The sequence below is a fragment of the Natator depressus genome, chromosome 5, assembly GCF_965152275.1.
Source record: "Natator depressus isolate rNatDep1 chromosome 5, rNatDep2.hap1, whole genome shotgun sequence".
Taxonomy (NCBI): Eukaryota; Metazoa; Chordata; order Testudines; family Cheloniidae; genus Natator; species Natator depressus.
In genome coordinates, this window is record NC_134238.1 from 86843854 (window position 1) to 86858473 (window position 14620).

The 14620-nt window shown below is 44.1% G+C and overlaps 2 protein-coding genes across 4 annotated transcripts in view; one reads left to right on the forward strand and one right to left on the reverse strand.

Moving 5' to 3' along the window:
- Positions 1-423: 423 nt before the first annotated feature.
- Positions 424-3752, reverse strand: LOC141987625 (uncharacterized). Its single transcript, XM_074953136.1, has 3 exons — positions 3639-3752; positions 1698-2235; positions 424-1033 (listed from the first exon to the last, which is right to left on the reverse strand). Exons 2-3 carry the CDS (start codon positions 2227-2229, stop codon positions 738-740), a joined length of 828 nt encoding a protein of 275 aa, XP_074809237.1. The 5' UTR covers positions 2230-2235; positions 3639-3752; the 3' UTR covers positions 424-737.
- SLC35D2 (solute carrier family 35 member D2) overlaps positions 3162-14620 on the forward strand; it is a 28375-nt gene continuing 16916 nt past the window's right edge. For all 3 annotated transcript variants that reach the window (XM_074953133.1, XM_074953134.1, XM_074953135.1), the window contains exons 1-4: positions 3162-3640; positions 6837-6870; positions 8541-8627; positions 12162-12229. In XM_074953133.1, coding sequence (XP_074809234.1) covers positions 3504-3640; positions 6837-6870; positions 8541-8627; positions 12162-12229 — 326 coding nt within the window. In that variant the 5' untranslated portion in view covers positions 3162-3503. The remainder of the gene's footprint in view (positions 3641-6836; positions 6871-8540; positions 8628-12161; positions 12230-14620) is intronic.

Sequence of the window (14620 nt, forward strand, 5' to 3'; positions counted from 1 at the left end):
ATGGGAAGCTGGACCTGGCCGATGACAGCATCCCTGCAGTTACATCTGCGTGCTGTACCCTCCATAACATTTGTGAAGGGAAGGGTGAACGATTCACTCAGGCATGGAATTCAGAGGTTCAACACCTGCAGGCTGAATTTGAACAGCCAGAGAGCAGGGCTATTAGAGGGGCCCCGCGTGGGGCTGCAAGGATTAGGGATGCCTTGAGGGAGCAATCTGAGGTTGAAAGCCACCAGTAATGTCTGGTGCTCTGCACGGGAGTGAAGTGCAGCGGTTCCAATGTTAGTAGGAGTCTGTGTTTGCTATGCTGACTTGCAGTGCCTGTTTCTTTCCTGGGCTAATGTATCTTTTACTTTATGCAATAATAAAGAATGCTTTCAAAGCCAAAAAATCCATTTATTGAAAAGAAACACAACTGCTTGGGAAACAGAAAGGGCAAGGGGGTGGGGTGGGGAACAGTACAATCACAGATTTGCATATGTCCTGTTATCATACTCAGCCTTCTGGTCTGGAGTGCTGTGCAATGAGTGCTGCACTTCAGGATAGCTATACTGCATGGTGATGGGGGTTGACTACAGTGGGTAAGGGTCGTAGTTCTCAGGGCTGGGTGGTGAAGCTACAGGTGTTGGAGGCAGCAAGAACCCAGATGTTGGGGAAAGTGGGTTGGAGGTGACATGGGGGCACAAGGGAAAGAGTTTTGGGACAAGGGCTGCGGGTGGGGCAGGAGGGGGGTGGGGTCAGGCACAATAGTGCTCCGCCTGCATGGCTATCGAGTCCACTTGACGCTCCATTATGCTTATCAGCCGATCCGTGCTTTGCTGCCAGAGCACCATGCTTTTGTGCCAGGGCACCTCATTCTGCTGGCGAATCCTCCTTTCACTGTCCCGCCACTCCTGCACTTTTCGATTTTCATTACTTGAATGCTGCATTACTCCATGAAACATGTCTTCCTTGCTTCTACATGGCCTCTTTCTGATTCTTTGGAGTCTTTTGGCCGGTGATAACACGGACGGCTGAGATCTCAAGGTTGCATCTGTAAAGGCAGAATGCAACACTTAACAGAGGCAGCATTGTTCACACCAGACAGAGCAATGATTCCCCCGTACTTAAGGGCAAGCACAGTCTACACAATAGCATAATTTGCCCATCCCAAAGCGAGCGCACATAACCCATGGGAGCCCCAAAATGGTGAGTAAGCACAGGGTCAAGCGTGACTGATAGTTTCACGGCTGTACTGTCCTCTGGGTTTCTGTGCCTAGGGGAGAGCCAACAGCAGCAGGGGGCCCCTATACTGAACACTGTCCCCACATTTTCCACAGGAGTTCGTCCTGAAAGATATCTCGCTGCTGAGGGTGACCTGGGAAGCAAGGGAGGGTCTTCTACAATGTGGATTCTGCCCTGGCCCATATACAGCTTGCCTGTGTGCAGCAATGGTCCCCCCGCCCCTCAAGGCACAGTGGCGAGGACAAGTTACCCTTACTGGGACAAGGAACACAGTGGCTCTCCCGAGAAACCTGCGCAAGCGCATTGCCCAAGTTCTGGATGAGACCTTTGAAGAGATCACTGAGGCCAATTACTGCGATATGAGAGAGCACATCAACGCCCTATTCCGCTTCTAGGCATGCATGCAGCCCTAACCCTCCTTGCCCCAAGAGCCCGCACCGAATAACTTCCTTCCCAAAATAAAAGCCGCTTACTGGGAACCTCCTCTGGTGTTTGTCCTTCCCCAAGCACTGGCCGCCATGACTGGCTGCCTTCCTCCTGGCTTGAGAGCAGCTCCTGCCTGCATGCATCTAGGGATTCCGGGGTGTCTTCCTCTGCCGGAGCACCCTCGCTCCCGCTTTGCTCCTCCTCCTTCTCCTCCTGCCTTGATGCACTGGGCTCTGAGGTGTCCATGGTGGTGGTACTCGGCATGGAGGTGGGGTCGCCCCCAAGTATCGCGTCCAGCTCTTTGTAGAAATGGCAGGTCACAGGGGCAGCACCGGAACGGCTGCTTGCCTCACGGGCTTTGCGGTAGGTATTCCACAGCTCCTTCACTTTAATCCTGCACTGCAGTGCATCCCAGTCATGGCCCCTTTCCATCATGTCCCTTGATATCTGCCCGAAGGTATCGTAATTCCTACAGCTGGAGCGCAGCTGGGACTGGACAGCTTCCTCCCCCCAAACACCGATGAGGTCCAGCACCTCGCCATTGTTCCATACTGGGGCTTGCCTGGCGCATGGAGGCATGGTCACCTGGAAAGATTCACTGAAAGCACTCCACGCCTGGCTGAGCAAACAGGAAGGGGATTTTCAAAATTCCCAGAGAATTTAAAGGGCGGGTCTAATGGTTGGTCACCTGAGGGCAGGGCAGTGGAGTTCAAAGTGATGACCAGAGTGGCTAGCACAGGCACTGTGGGACACTTCTGGAGGCCGATCACAGCACACTATAGGACCAGAGCGTCCACACTGGTGCCACGGACGCTCCAGCGGGGGTGCAGCAAACGTTATTGCACTCGCTGAGGTGGAGCACCAGCGTCAGAGCGCTCTACGTACCTTGCCAGTGTGGACGGGTAGTGAGCTAGTGCGCCAGGGGCTCCTTTATTGCGCTGTCACTCGCAAATATAGCCAAAATAAGTTTCAAAAACACACCTTAAGTTAAATGGGTGCAATTCTTGTGTAGAGAAAGCTTAAATATTCAATCATTGCTTTTCAAATTCTTTATATTTAATTCATGTTTAACACTGGTGAGTATGTACATAGTATATATTTCTAGTCACTCAATTCATCCTCAGAAACAAAAATTGCCACAAGTGTATATAATAACAATCACTAAACTCTAGTTTTGCACGTCCTTTTCCATTGTGGGGTTTTGGGGTTTGTTTTTTTTAAATCATACCTACAGGCCCCATGCTTAATGCACCTTTATGTGCATCTCCCACAGACGTAGGAGTGAACATGTATCTTCGAGAGAGAGGAACAAATTCGGAAGGCAAAGAAGCCCACCGGGCTGGGACGCGGGAGGAAACCACTCAGCTCGCGTCTCTCTCCAGTGCTGGGCCGGGACTGCTCAGGTGCGAGTCTACCCAACTTTTCCAGGCTACAGCCTACGAGCTGGAGCTGCTGTTCTCGGCACCTCCCTGCTGCTTGGCTCCCTCCACTCCGCGGCTCAGCCTGAATCGGTGCAGCGGGCATGGCTGGCATCCGGCAGCGCACCTGAACGATGGGACCGTGAGCCCGGGCGCGCCCTGCCCCAGCCACACGCCTCCGAGGCGTCAGCAGGAGCGAGACAGGGGCAGCAGCGAGGCGCCCGCCTGCGAGGGAGGGGACTGGCTGGGCGCGAGCTCTTCCTGTCTCGCTGCCCTGGTGCTGAGGAAGGAGGGGCTGGGGCGGCGGCTCTTGCCCTGGGTGCTGCTGTGGGACTCTCCCCCCGGGGCCGCGGGCATGTCCGGCGGCGCGCCTCGCCGCTCTCCAGGGGCTGGGTTTTGTCGTCCGCGGCCCAGGCACGTTGCACGTACGAGGAGATGAGCGCCCAGCAGGCCGAGGAGGAGCCGGCTAGTGCCCCTCACCCGCCGCTGCCCAGGCTGCTTTCCGCCTTCTTCTATGGAACCTGCTCTTTCCTGATCGTCCTGGTGAACAAGACCGTGCTGACCACTTACCGGTGAGACGAGGGGCCAGGGCTCCCGTCCCTCTGTCCGGCTCCTCCCCAGCTTCACTTCCTCCGCTCCCCCTCGGAAAACGCCGCTCACGCACACGCGCAATTTGCCGGCTGCAAAAGGAATATTTATGCTGGGGCTGGCCCTGAATCCTCCAAAGTGGGCGCGGGAGCCAACCCCAATCCTAGCTCTTGCCCCCCCCCCCCCCCCCCCCAGCTTTCTTAGTTCTCCGTCCTGTCTGCAAATCCGTGGGTAGGAATAGCCAGCTTTTGGAGGGGCCCTGAAAAAAGACATTTTGCATTGACCAATCACTACGACGCTGTCATTCTTAGGGTTTAGACTGCAACTCATTTGTGTTATATGCTTGCTTGCTTGCTTTAACCTGTAAATAACTCTAATTTCTTTTTCTTAATAACCCTTTAGTTAGTTTATTACTGAATTGGCTACAAGGGTTGTCTTGGTGTGAGATCTAAGATACCAATTGACCTGGGATAAGTGACCTGTCTCTTGGGACTGGGAGCAACCTGAATATTTTGTGCTTTTTGGTGTAAGTGACCATTTATCACTAAATCCAGCTTGCCTGGGTGGCAAGATAGACTGGAGAGCCTAAGGGGACTGTCTGTGACTCCGTGGTAAGATAGTTATAGTGATTCAGGAGTTCAAATTATTTACCAGGTTGGTAAGAACTGATTATAGAACATACCACCAGTTTGGAGTGTCTACCCTGTTTTTGACAGTCTGCCCTGAGGAAGGCACTCACAGTTGTGAGCCACTCCAGGCAGCTAGACAATAGTAATAGACTTACAAATGGTCAAGCACTCCCTGAAACTGACATTTACAAAGATCCAGGCGGGGAGTGGTTAATCCATTTAATTTTAGAGTAGATTTAGTTCCAGTATGCACAAATAATGAAAGCAGTGCAGTAAAAAATAAGGGTTTTTTATTGCTTTTTCCCCCTCAAAATTTTATCATAATGTTTTTTCAGAAATGTCGACCATCTCCATAGCTGGTCAAAACCCACCTGAAACCGTCAGGCAAAATTTAGGCTCTTTTGAAAATTTCTGCTTAAGTGACTTATTTGAGGTCACAGAGGGAGTCTGAACCCAGATCTCCTGAATTCCAAAGCAGATCCTTACACATAAGATCATTCTTCTACCTACATGCTCACAAAAAACCTCAGGGCAAATTGAAGGCCTATGTCCTACATTGTAGCTCACTAACACAGATCCCTGTGACCAATGGAATCCCATTGATTTGATTAGAAAACAAAATCAAATACAGAATTAAGCCCAGTTCAAGTAATAGAACAAGTCTAATAAAAAATTAGTAAAAAAAGTGAATAAAGTCAGCAAGTGAATATGATTATTAGTGTTGTAATCCCATCACCAGTAGCAGCACAGAAGTGAAACAACTACTGTCGTTAAATCATTCCCTCTTAGGTATGGGGGGAAAATAAAGAAGTACTTTCCTGATTTGAAGATTCTTGACAGTTCAGCAGCAAAACCACTGTTCCCTCAGATACAAAAGATTGGTATTCCCCTAAACACCCATTTAGCGCCTAATTATCTGTATACCTGAAAGTCCAGCTATTTGTAGGAATCATTGTCTCTCACAGACTGATAGATAAATTCTGCAGTCGAGAATCACAACAATATACAAAACTTTAAGTGTTTTGAACTAGGGATGGAAGAATTTTTTTTTATGTCCTGCATTTTAAGGTATATAAAGGAAAACAATAGTAAAACTAAAAACAGACTTCTTTAAATTAATAATAAACAAAAGATATTACATCTTTTGGCTTGAAACAATAATCACATTCAGTCACAGTCTTCTTGGCCAGATGTTACTTCCGGGATTCCTCACCCTTAGCTAAAGAATATTGCCGTCTTTACAGAGACCAGTCTCTCTCTTTTAACTTTTTTATTCCAGTATTTACCAGAAGCTGAGGAAAAAAAGGTACACAATTTCTGCTGCATTTGCTAAAAGTTAGTGCTCTTTGAAACATACAACTACGGTCTGTTACATGTCTCCCAGATCTTCATATAATACAAGCTTTCATTTGTTGTATAGATGAATACAGACCATGTACTCATATAGTGATGAACAGAATATGTAATACATCTATCAGTAAATATCCTGTTTCTTCCTTTCTGTATTTCCTGAATCTCATTTCTATTTCCCAGAAGTTTTATCTCTTCTGGACCTTGTTGACCCTCTCTTTATATTATGATTTGAGTATAGTTATGACGTTCTTCCTGCTCTGTTCAGATTGTTTCTATTGCTAACACTACGGTCCTGGTCTGAGATCACTCAGCTGAGAAGGGTGCTTCCTCATACTTGCTCAGTGGTGCTTTAACAGTTTTTAGCAACCTCTGTGATTCATAATCACACTGTCATGGAGTTCTGAACACTGGATACCTGCACAGTTAGAAAGCTTGCCAAGAAATCAGATGCTTGCTTTCTTAAGCTACATGCAGACTTGCACCAAAACAAGGTCTAATTAAAATGTTTTGCTATTGTGGTGAAAGTTTGAGTGCAAACCAACCCTGGTGCTGACCAGTCCTGCGAGATGCTAAGTGCCTCCTGGGAAGCAGTGCCCTATTAAATTCATGGAAAGTTGAGGTCTTTCAGCACTTAACAAGTTGGCACCCACAGATTCCAGCCTGTGTTGCTATGGGATAAGAAGCATCTGTAGGAACTTGTTGCTAGACCCATCTCCTAATATCAAGATACCCATGGAGAATTAGTGCCTTAATTTTTTTTAAAAATTAATTTATTATGGATTAAAAAAAGATCCTTGGGGGCTTTATGATTCTACAAATATCCTACTCAAACTGCATCCCTTCCTTTGAAGTATCTTTGCTTTGGGCTGAAGCCAATCCAGAGGGTAGAGAAATAGGCTTTTTTTTAAGCAGCCAATGTATGTTTCTGCAACATTTATACAGCCTGTGATATATTGCATTTTGGGAGGATGGGGAGGAGGGAATTGCCTTTGACTAGAATAGTGCAAGATTACCTGGGACTTCAGTGACAGTTGCCGGTTGCTCAGCACTTTTGAAAATTTGGCCAGTCATGTAGGTATCTAACATGGATTTAGACACCCATTTTTCATAAGCTTGGCCTAAGGGAATAGGAACCCTATTGCTTCCTCATACTTTTGTTGTTGTGATATGTATGTTTATAGTTCTCTTTTCTTTTCAGATTCCCATCTCCAATGGTTCTTGGAATTGGACAGGTATGTTCAACAATAAAACTTAATATACTGCAGTTAAGATTGATAATAAAATTAAGTGCTTTCATCTTACAGTGCAATACTACTGTTATGGAAGAAATCACTCTTCCTCACAGTTTATCTGTTTTAATGCCCTGGAGGAAATTAGGATCCAATTCAACCCTTATGTGGGAAAACCCATGTAGAGGACTAGAAATGCCACAAACTTTTCTCTTGCAAAATTCAGTGAACAAGATGCTCAGCCCTCAAAATCTGCTAGTTCCCCAGATCCATATGGATCCCAGGGGATCCACTGAAGACCTGGAATGTATGTGTGGTGGCACTGTCTCTGCATTCCCTCACAGTTCTTTCTAATTCCCTTGCAGTTTGCTAATAGGGATCCACATAATTTTTATTCTTTGCCTACAGAGGCCGAGGGGACAATAAAGCTGAGGACAATGGTGTAGCAGGAGAAAGGGAGAAATCTTTGTTGAAACTGGTAAAAGAGATATCTAACCATTTGTCTACACTGGGAATGAAAAGAGTTGATTACTCAAAGAAGGAATGGGTGGGGAGAATAGAGCCCTAGAGGGAAGTCTTATTTGTTGTTAATTTAAACAATTTAAGAGAGAGCTGTGATTTTTAAATGAGGGCAAGAAGATGCTGAGCTCAGAGAACAAAAGGGAAACAGTGGGCCACAAGCACCTCTGTGCAAAGTGATATAGAGGGAAGCAAAATGGCCAGAAAAGAGCTCAATTATGTGAAAGAAAAGAGCAGGACTGCAGTGGGATGCTCTCTACCTCCAGAGACTGTGGAAACATCTCCATACAACAAATGCATCTTTGGGGCTCCTCAGCCTTGAAATGGGAGTAGGGAACTCTTGTTCTCCATGGTATATTCTCCTCTGTACCATGCAGATTTCTGCTGGAAAGTTGGTGAGGTGATAATTTTTCCTATGTACGTAGCGTAGTGACTGATCTCCATGACCTCATTTAGGAGGTTGAAATGTAGAGGTGTCGGTGAAGTTCCAGTGATGCCATGGCTCCTAAGGGAGCCATGTTGCTGTTAAAGAGTAAAGAGCAGAAAAACCAGGGGAGCACTTCAGAATGGGCCAAGTCCTGCACGGATGCAGCCAGATTTCCTCACAGAACCTAAGAATCCAGGGGGTTTCCATGCTTTCTCTCCATACATTCTCATTCTGACCATCCATACATGGATTACTAGTTGCTTTGCCAATATACTGGTCCACTCACAGCCCTCTCTCTCACACATCATTAAGAAAGCTGTAGGACTGGGTCTTCTTCTATTCATCTGCATTCTGATTGGTTGAGAGAATCCACTAGTAATAAGAAATTTGCATGAATAGCATGGAGCATTGATCATCTGTTTTATTTGCTCAGTTACCCAATGAGCATATACATATGTTAAGGTGTCACGCATGTTCTCATGCCAGTAAAGCATGTCATATTTGTATTGTAGTTTCAACCAATATGGTTGGTAAAAAAGAAAAATATACCAGCTGTTTCTTTGTACTCTGTTACTGTCCTTTGAAAGTAACACTTAATTGATATGCTGTCTAGTGTTGTACTTGTCTAATATGTGTAAGGAACTTGTCTTGAAAACAGTTATTATATGTAAGTTTAAAATAGCTTTTGGCTCTTACATTGTGTCTTGCTTTTCTTTTCTTTTCTTAGATGACAACCACCATACTTATTCTGTATGTGTCAAAATTAAATAAGATTATTCACTTCCCTGATTTTGACAAAAGTATCCCTGTGAAGGTATGAAATGTCTGGATTTTGATTTAGAAGGAAATTGTACCTTTGTCAATAGTCTTCTTACTGTGGTTTTTCAAAAATGTTTTCTTTGGACAGAAGGTACAATGGAAAAATTGCAAACATTCTGATTTTTCCAGATGTTCCATGAAATTTTGATTTTGTGTCTTTATTTTATTAATTTGTTGTAAGTAGATAATTTAATTTCACTATAACAATCTTGCATTTTATAGAGACAGAATTAAATTGCAGTTTGATTATGTAGTTTGTGTTTGGCATGAGAGAGGATGCATTTGAGACTATAGTGTCTAACAATAAAATTATCTTCTCAGATCAGCCCCACAGTTTGACTCCAGTATTCTGCAGTGGGAAAACACTATTATCATTATTATTTTATTTTATTTATTAATTATGTGCAAACAGGACCCATTGTACTACATTTTGCTACATACACATAGTAAGAGTGCTTATAATCTGAAAAGGCAAGACAAAGAATAGGAGAAAGGATCTATTATCTCAATTTGTCATACTGGAAACTGAGACACAGAGTGAATAAGGCACGGATCCTGCAGTGAAATGCACATATGCAGACTCTTGCACCACTGCAGAACGCCATGGAAGTCACTGGGACTTTGGATGGGTGCAGAGGTCTGCCCGTGTGCATCTTGAAGCAGGATCAGGGCCTAAGTGCTTTGCCCGAAGTCACACAAGAAGTCTGGGTTCAGTTCCCAGTTCTTCCATTGATCTCTTCTGTCCCAGCCTGGCACCTTAATTACAGAACCATCCTTCCTATAGGGCCTAAGAAGTTTTACCATGAACACACCTTACAACTAAAGAGCTTGATCCCATGAGCCCTATTTACATGGAATTTCCATTGAAATCAATGGCCCTTCTATGTATAGAAGTCTTGCAGGAACAGCTATGACCATGGGGGACACCTGTTTTTCTCCTTAATGTGGTCAGGGAAGAAGTCTCAGTGGGTAGGTTGGTACTAAGGGGCAGTAGCGCAAATGTCACAAACGTATTGGATTCTTGAGACTACCTTGTTCCCCATGCATACTGCTCCCCACATACATTCTTTCCTTGCTGTATCCTCGGTGCCAGGCGTTTCTTTTATATTTTTCAGTATTAATGCTTTGAAGGTTTTCTGGAACTATATCTTGAGCAATCAGTGTTGCAACATTTCAGCAGTTATGTACCAGCCATAATACCGGATTTTCCTAGTCTCAGCACATCAGTTGCGTTTATATTTGTTGATTCTTTTACTTTGTAAAGTGTATTTAGGCTGTAATTAACTGTAGCACAGTTAGATTACCTTTCACTTTCAAGTTCTCTTACGTCACTGTGGCTTCTCATTCCCAGTATAGAGTACTCTAGCATTGGTCCTATCCATCATGCTGAAGGAGAACCAGAGGCCACAAAATGAAACAAAAAGGCCTCCTGCTAGATGCCAAGCACTCTCAGCTCCTCTAGAGTTGAGGGTGCTCAGCAGTTGGCATGACTGGACCCACATTTGAGATGGAGAATCTTCAAATTACAGATAAATTTAATCCGAACTTTGAATTTGAGACCTGTACCTGCAAACTGCTGATTTCAGTGGGAGAAGCTCTCGGTATTTGGCTGTTGTTCGGCAAATTTTTCACTGCCCTCTGGGATTGTGCTAGGTGAGCTGCAGTTGTCTGTGTTTTTTCACCATTACAATAAGTGAAAATATATTCTCTTTTCCATTGCACTCAGTTCCATTTTCACCCCATATCTAAAGTTCTCTTTCTGGATAAAATGCTGCAGCAGGGGTTGTTATTGCTAAATGTTTGCAGGGTCATTTTATGAGAGATTTATAGGCTGCAAATATACTGTCGCTCCATTCCGCCTGCGTCTCCTTTGTTCTTCCCTTCCACTTGAGAGCAAATATGGCATACTTTTAAAAATAAATAAAATGTTCATGTCTATATGCTTTTGTCACATAGAGTTTTAAAAGCACATAATTCAATGTCTCTTGGGGAACACACACAGCAACACCAGGCATGGTTGTGGCATGTCCCTCCCCCGTGCCGGTCCAGCTCTGCTAGCTCATGTAGAGCCAGGCCAGAGCTATGGCTCCTCTCTGTCCCCTCTGGTTACCTCAGTTGGCTTTAGACTCCCATGGTCTTTCTGTGTCAGGGATACATAGCTCCTTGCATGCTCTGTTCGGGCTAGATGCAATCTGTTGTTGTTATTTGTTTGTATTGTGGTAGGGCCCAAAGGCTCCTGTCAGAGTCATAGGGTTGTCAACTTCCTAATCACAGAAAACTGAACACTCCAGCCCCAAGGCCCCGCGCCCTGACCCGTCCCTTCTCTGAGGCCCTGTCCCCACTCACTCCATCCCCCTCCCTCCTTCGCTTGCTCTCCCCCCTACCCCTCACTCACTTTCACTGGGCTGGGGCTGGGGGTTGGGCTGGGGGTGGGGTCGGGTTTGAGGACTCTGGCTGGGGGGGGGTAGACTCTGGGGTGGGGCCAGGCATAAGAGTTTTGGGGTGTAGGAGGGGGCTCAGGGCTGGGGCAGGGTGTTGGGGTGTGCAGAGTGCAGGCTCCAGGAGGGAGTTTGGGTGCGGGAGGGGACTCCGACCTGGGACGGGGTTGGGGTGCGGGAGGGGCTTGGGGTGCAGAGTCCTGGCAGTGCTTACCGTGGCTCTCAGGAAGCGGCCACCAGGTCCCTGCCGTGCAGCCCCTAGGCACATGGGCGGTGAGGGAGGCTCCGTGCGCTGCCCTCGCACTCACAGGTGCTGCCTCCGCAGCTCCCATTGGTCATGGTTCCTGGCCAGTGAGCACTGCAGAGCTGACACAAGGGGAGGGGGCAGCACCCGGAGTCTCCCTGGCTGCCCATGCGCCTAGGAGCCACAAGGACCTGGTGGCAACTTCTGGGAGCCGCGCGGAGCTAAGGCCGAAAACCAGACGTCTGGCAATCCTACAGTGTCAGGACCGCATTGTTATAGGTGCTGCCCTAAAGGGCCTACAGTCTAACCTAGCCCTAAACATCTAAATTTTCTTTTCAGCAGTCTGTATAATTTATATGATTGTTCACTAGGACTCCTCAATAGCTGTACTTAAAATAATCTCATTTTCCTATACATAGTAGTATATGCTCTTCTGTGTACTCTACTGTGTCCTTACAGAAGATCAGTCATGCTTTCATTCCACCTGCTCAATTGCTTTCTGTTTTAAATCTAAATAAAAACAGTAGGTCTAAGCTAATCAAGTATTAATTTTACAAAAGTGAAACCAGTCAAGTGCTGAGTATTTCTTTTTTAATCTATATTGGGCCAGATCCTCAGCTACTGTAATTTAGTGTTGCTGTATTGGAGTCAATGGAGTTATGCCAATGAACACCAGTCGAGGATATTGTTTAATAAATTCAATGGATGTGGGGTTCTTTCCCCCCCCCCAAGAAAAATAATCTCTTTTAGGAATGAAGGAATTTTACACTAGTAAAATAACTCAAAGTTCCTCAACAGTAATTTAAAGCATAGGTCTAATCTGACTTGTGCTCTGACTTTATTGCAGTTGTTTCCTCTGCCTCTGCTTTATGTTGGAAATCACATAAGTGGATTAACAAGCACCAGCAAACTAAGGTACAGTAAGCACAGGTCATAGTAGACCATGTGGTTTTTATTATTTTATTCTTGTAGGTACAAAGTATAAGGTTAAAGGTTAAGATTTTCAAAGTAGTGCTGGGGATTTAGCTGCACATTAATTTTAATAGATGATGTATGACAAAATCCCCTGCACTGCTTTGAAAATCTCAACCAAAGCAGCTGATCAGTTTACAATCTCTGTGCTGCCTTTAGGAGGGATTAGCATAGTCTGTACCAAAATAGAGTGTGAACGCAGTTTCACTGCAATAATAAATGTGTTTGTTAAATGTTTTCTTCTCTTCATGTGAATGGCCAGCATTCCATGGGTAGCCCAACAAGAGGGGTGAAACCTGTAAGAAAAATGCCTTTACATGCATATGAATAGTTTTGAAATCTATGATGAAAAGCCCTATATAAGAGCTAGGTATTATTATTATTATTATTTATTTTTTATTTATTTATTTATTATTTTTCTTTGTATACAAAAGTCTTGCATGAGTTACGTAGACTGGTACAGGGGATGGATGGAATTCACATGTAGTGGAACCAGCTTGGTTTCACTGGATAGGAAGGACAGGCTGTGGAGAGGACATACAGAAGGCATATGTACTTACATTTTCTGTATGCCCCTGAACACTACTCCATGGTGGTTGCCTTCACACCAGGGCTGCAGGTATAAGGATTATTGACAGGACTGAAATGACCTAGGATCTGCTATATGAATTGAGGGACCAAGCTCCCTGTGGAAAGGGATCATAGGCAGCATGGTAGTAGTAGCACCTGAGGCTGTAGTAGAGCCCATGGAGCAATTTCCAATGGTGTTATACTGGAGGGTCCCAAACTGTAGTCTGTGGAACTGGGGCTGATGGTCCTTGTTTCCAGCTGAGAGAAACAGAGTACATGTGAGAGGGAGATGAAGGAAAAAAGCAGGGGTTAAATTTTCTCCAATAGAACTAAATGCTTAATGCATAGAAGACAACTAAAAACCACAAATACTTTCCTTAATTAACTTTTCCTTGTGTAAGCAGTAGGTTTGTTTACCCGTAAATGGTATTCAGTTGTCATTGGAAGGGGAAGTGGTCTGTGTGAACATAAATGGGCAGGGCAAGTGCTCTGTGAGAGAACCTCTGGTAAAATGTGGACCACACTTTGAAAAAAACATGAAAACCCCCATCATAAACCTTTCTGTATTTTACAGTGTTTTAATGGTAAATTAAAATAGATTAAAATTAGGAATTAAAAATTAAAAAGGAATTAAATTTGGATGTGTGTTTTATATGTTTGAGAGGCTTTGGTGGCGTATATATCTTGTTTTATTCTTTTTAAGATAACAAATTAATTTTCTATAATTTAAAGAGACTGAGGACCTGATTCTGAAACCCTTTACCCATGGTGTGTAGCATGTAATCACCAATAGTCCAATTAAAGTCACATGGCAATTTTCCAATGTGACTGATCCTTTTATAACTGTTGTACGGCCGGCAACAATATGGTAGTTAATAATTCATTTGCTCATGTGAATTTGGAATTGCTTTCAGCTCAACAAAATCTAACAGTGAGTATTGTTGTAGTTTGGTTCACAAATTATTTTGAAATACAAAGGTATCGGTTTATTATAATTCCAAATGCAAGACACCCATCTTCCACTGCAAAAATATACTTTTAGATTTACTCATCATAATTTTTCTCCATGATTTCATATAATAAATTAAGGAATACTGCAGTGTTTTAATTGTTAATATGTAATTCACCACATGGAATTTTCCACTTCACATCTGGTTTTTGAAAGAATTTGTCCTGAAGACAAGATATAGATGTATAAATCCAAGATTTCAGTGAGTTGTAAGCCTGAAACTAGGATTTGTATAATTTTTTAACATGATCGCTAGTCATTACCTTGTAAAAGGGCTTAATTGGTCCAGATGGCGGAGGTGTCTCATTTCAAAACATCAGCTGCAAAGGCATTATCATTAAACACACAAGACCCCAGAATGCATCATTCTGTGTATCCTAACAATCTGTTATTCAAATGCCACAATTTTTTTTAATAGATAGGGTTACTACCGACTTACATGTTTCTAGTTCCATCTTTTTGGTTATGTTTCATTTTTTAAACACAAAACCTGTTTGATGTTAAACACAATCCCTTTAATTATATTTCTTTTATTCATGTACAGAGCCACATTCACTGGTCATCTTTAAACTTTATAATAAAGGCCCTCATTATTTCTTATAACCAGGATTTCTACAGAAAACATCAGTTCATATGGGCTTCATTAGGTAGAATTTGAAAATAACTATTTTTACTCTTTTTCCTCTTTTCAAACTCTGAGGAGCTTTGTAACAGGTAGCCGGGTTTGGGGTTTTTTTTGAAAAATTGGCAGGCCT

Bases quoted from the DNA above. Each gene is read 5' to 3' on its own strand.
- LOC141987625 (XM_074953136.1), bottom strand. From the start codon at position 2,229: ATGCCTCCATGCGCCAGGCAAGCCCCAGTATGGAACAATGGCGAGGTG. The intron at 1,034-1,697 runs GTAAGCGGCTTT...CTGCCTTTACAG, and splicing joins AACACCAGAGGAGGTTCCCA to ATGCAACCTTGAGATCTCAG.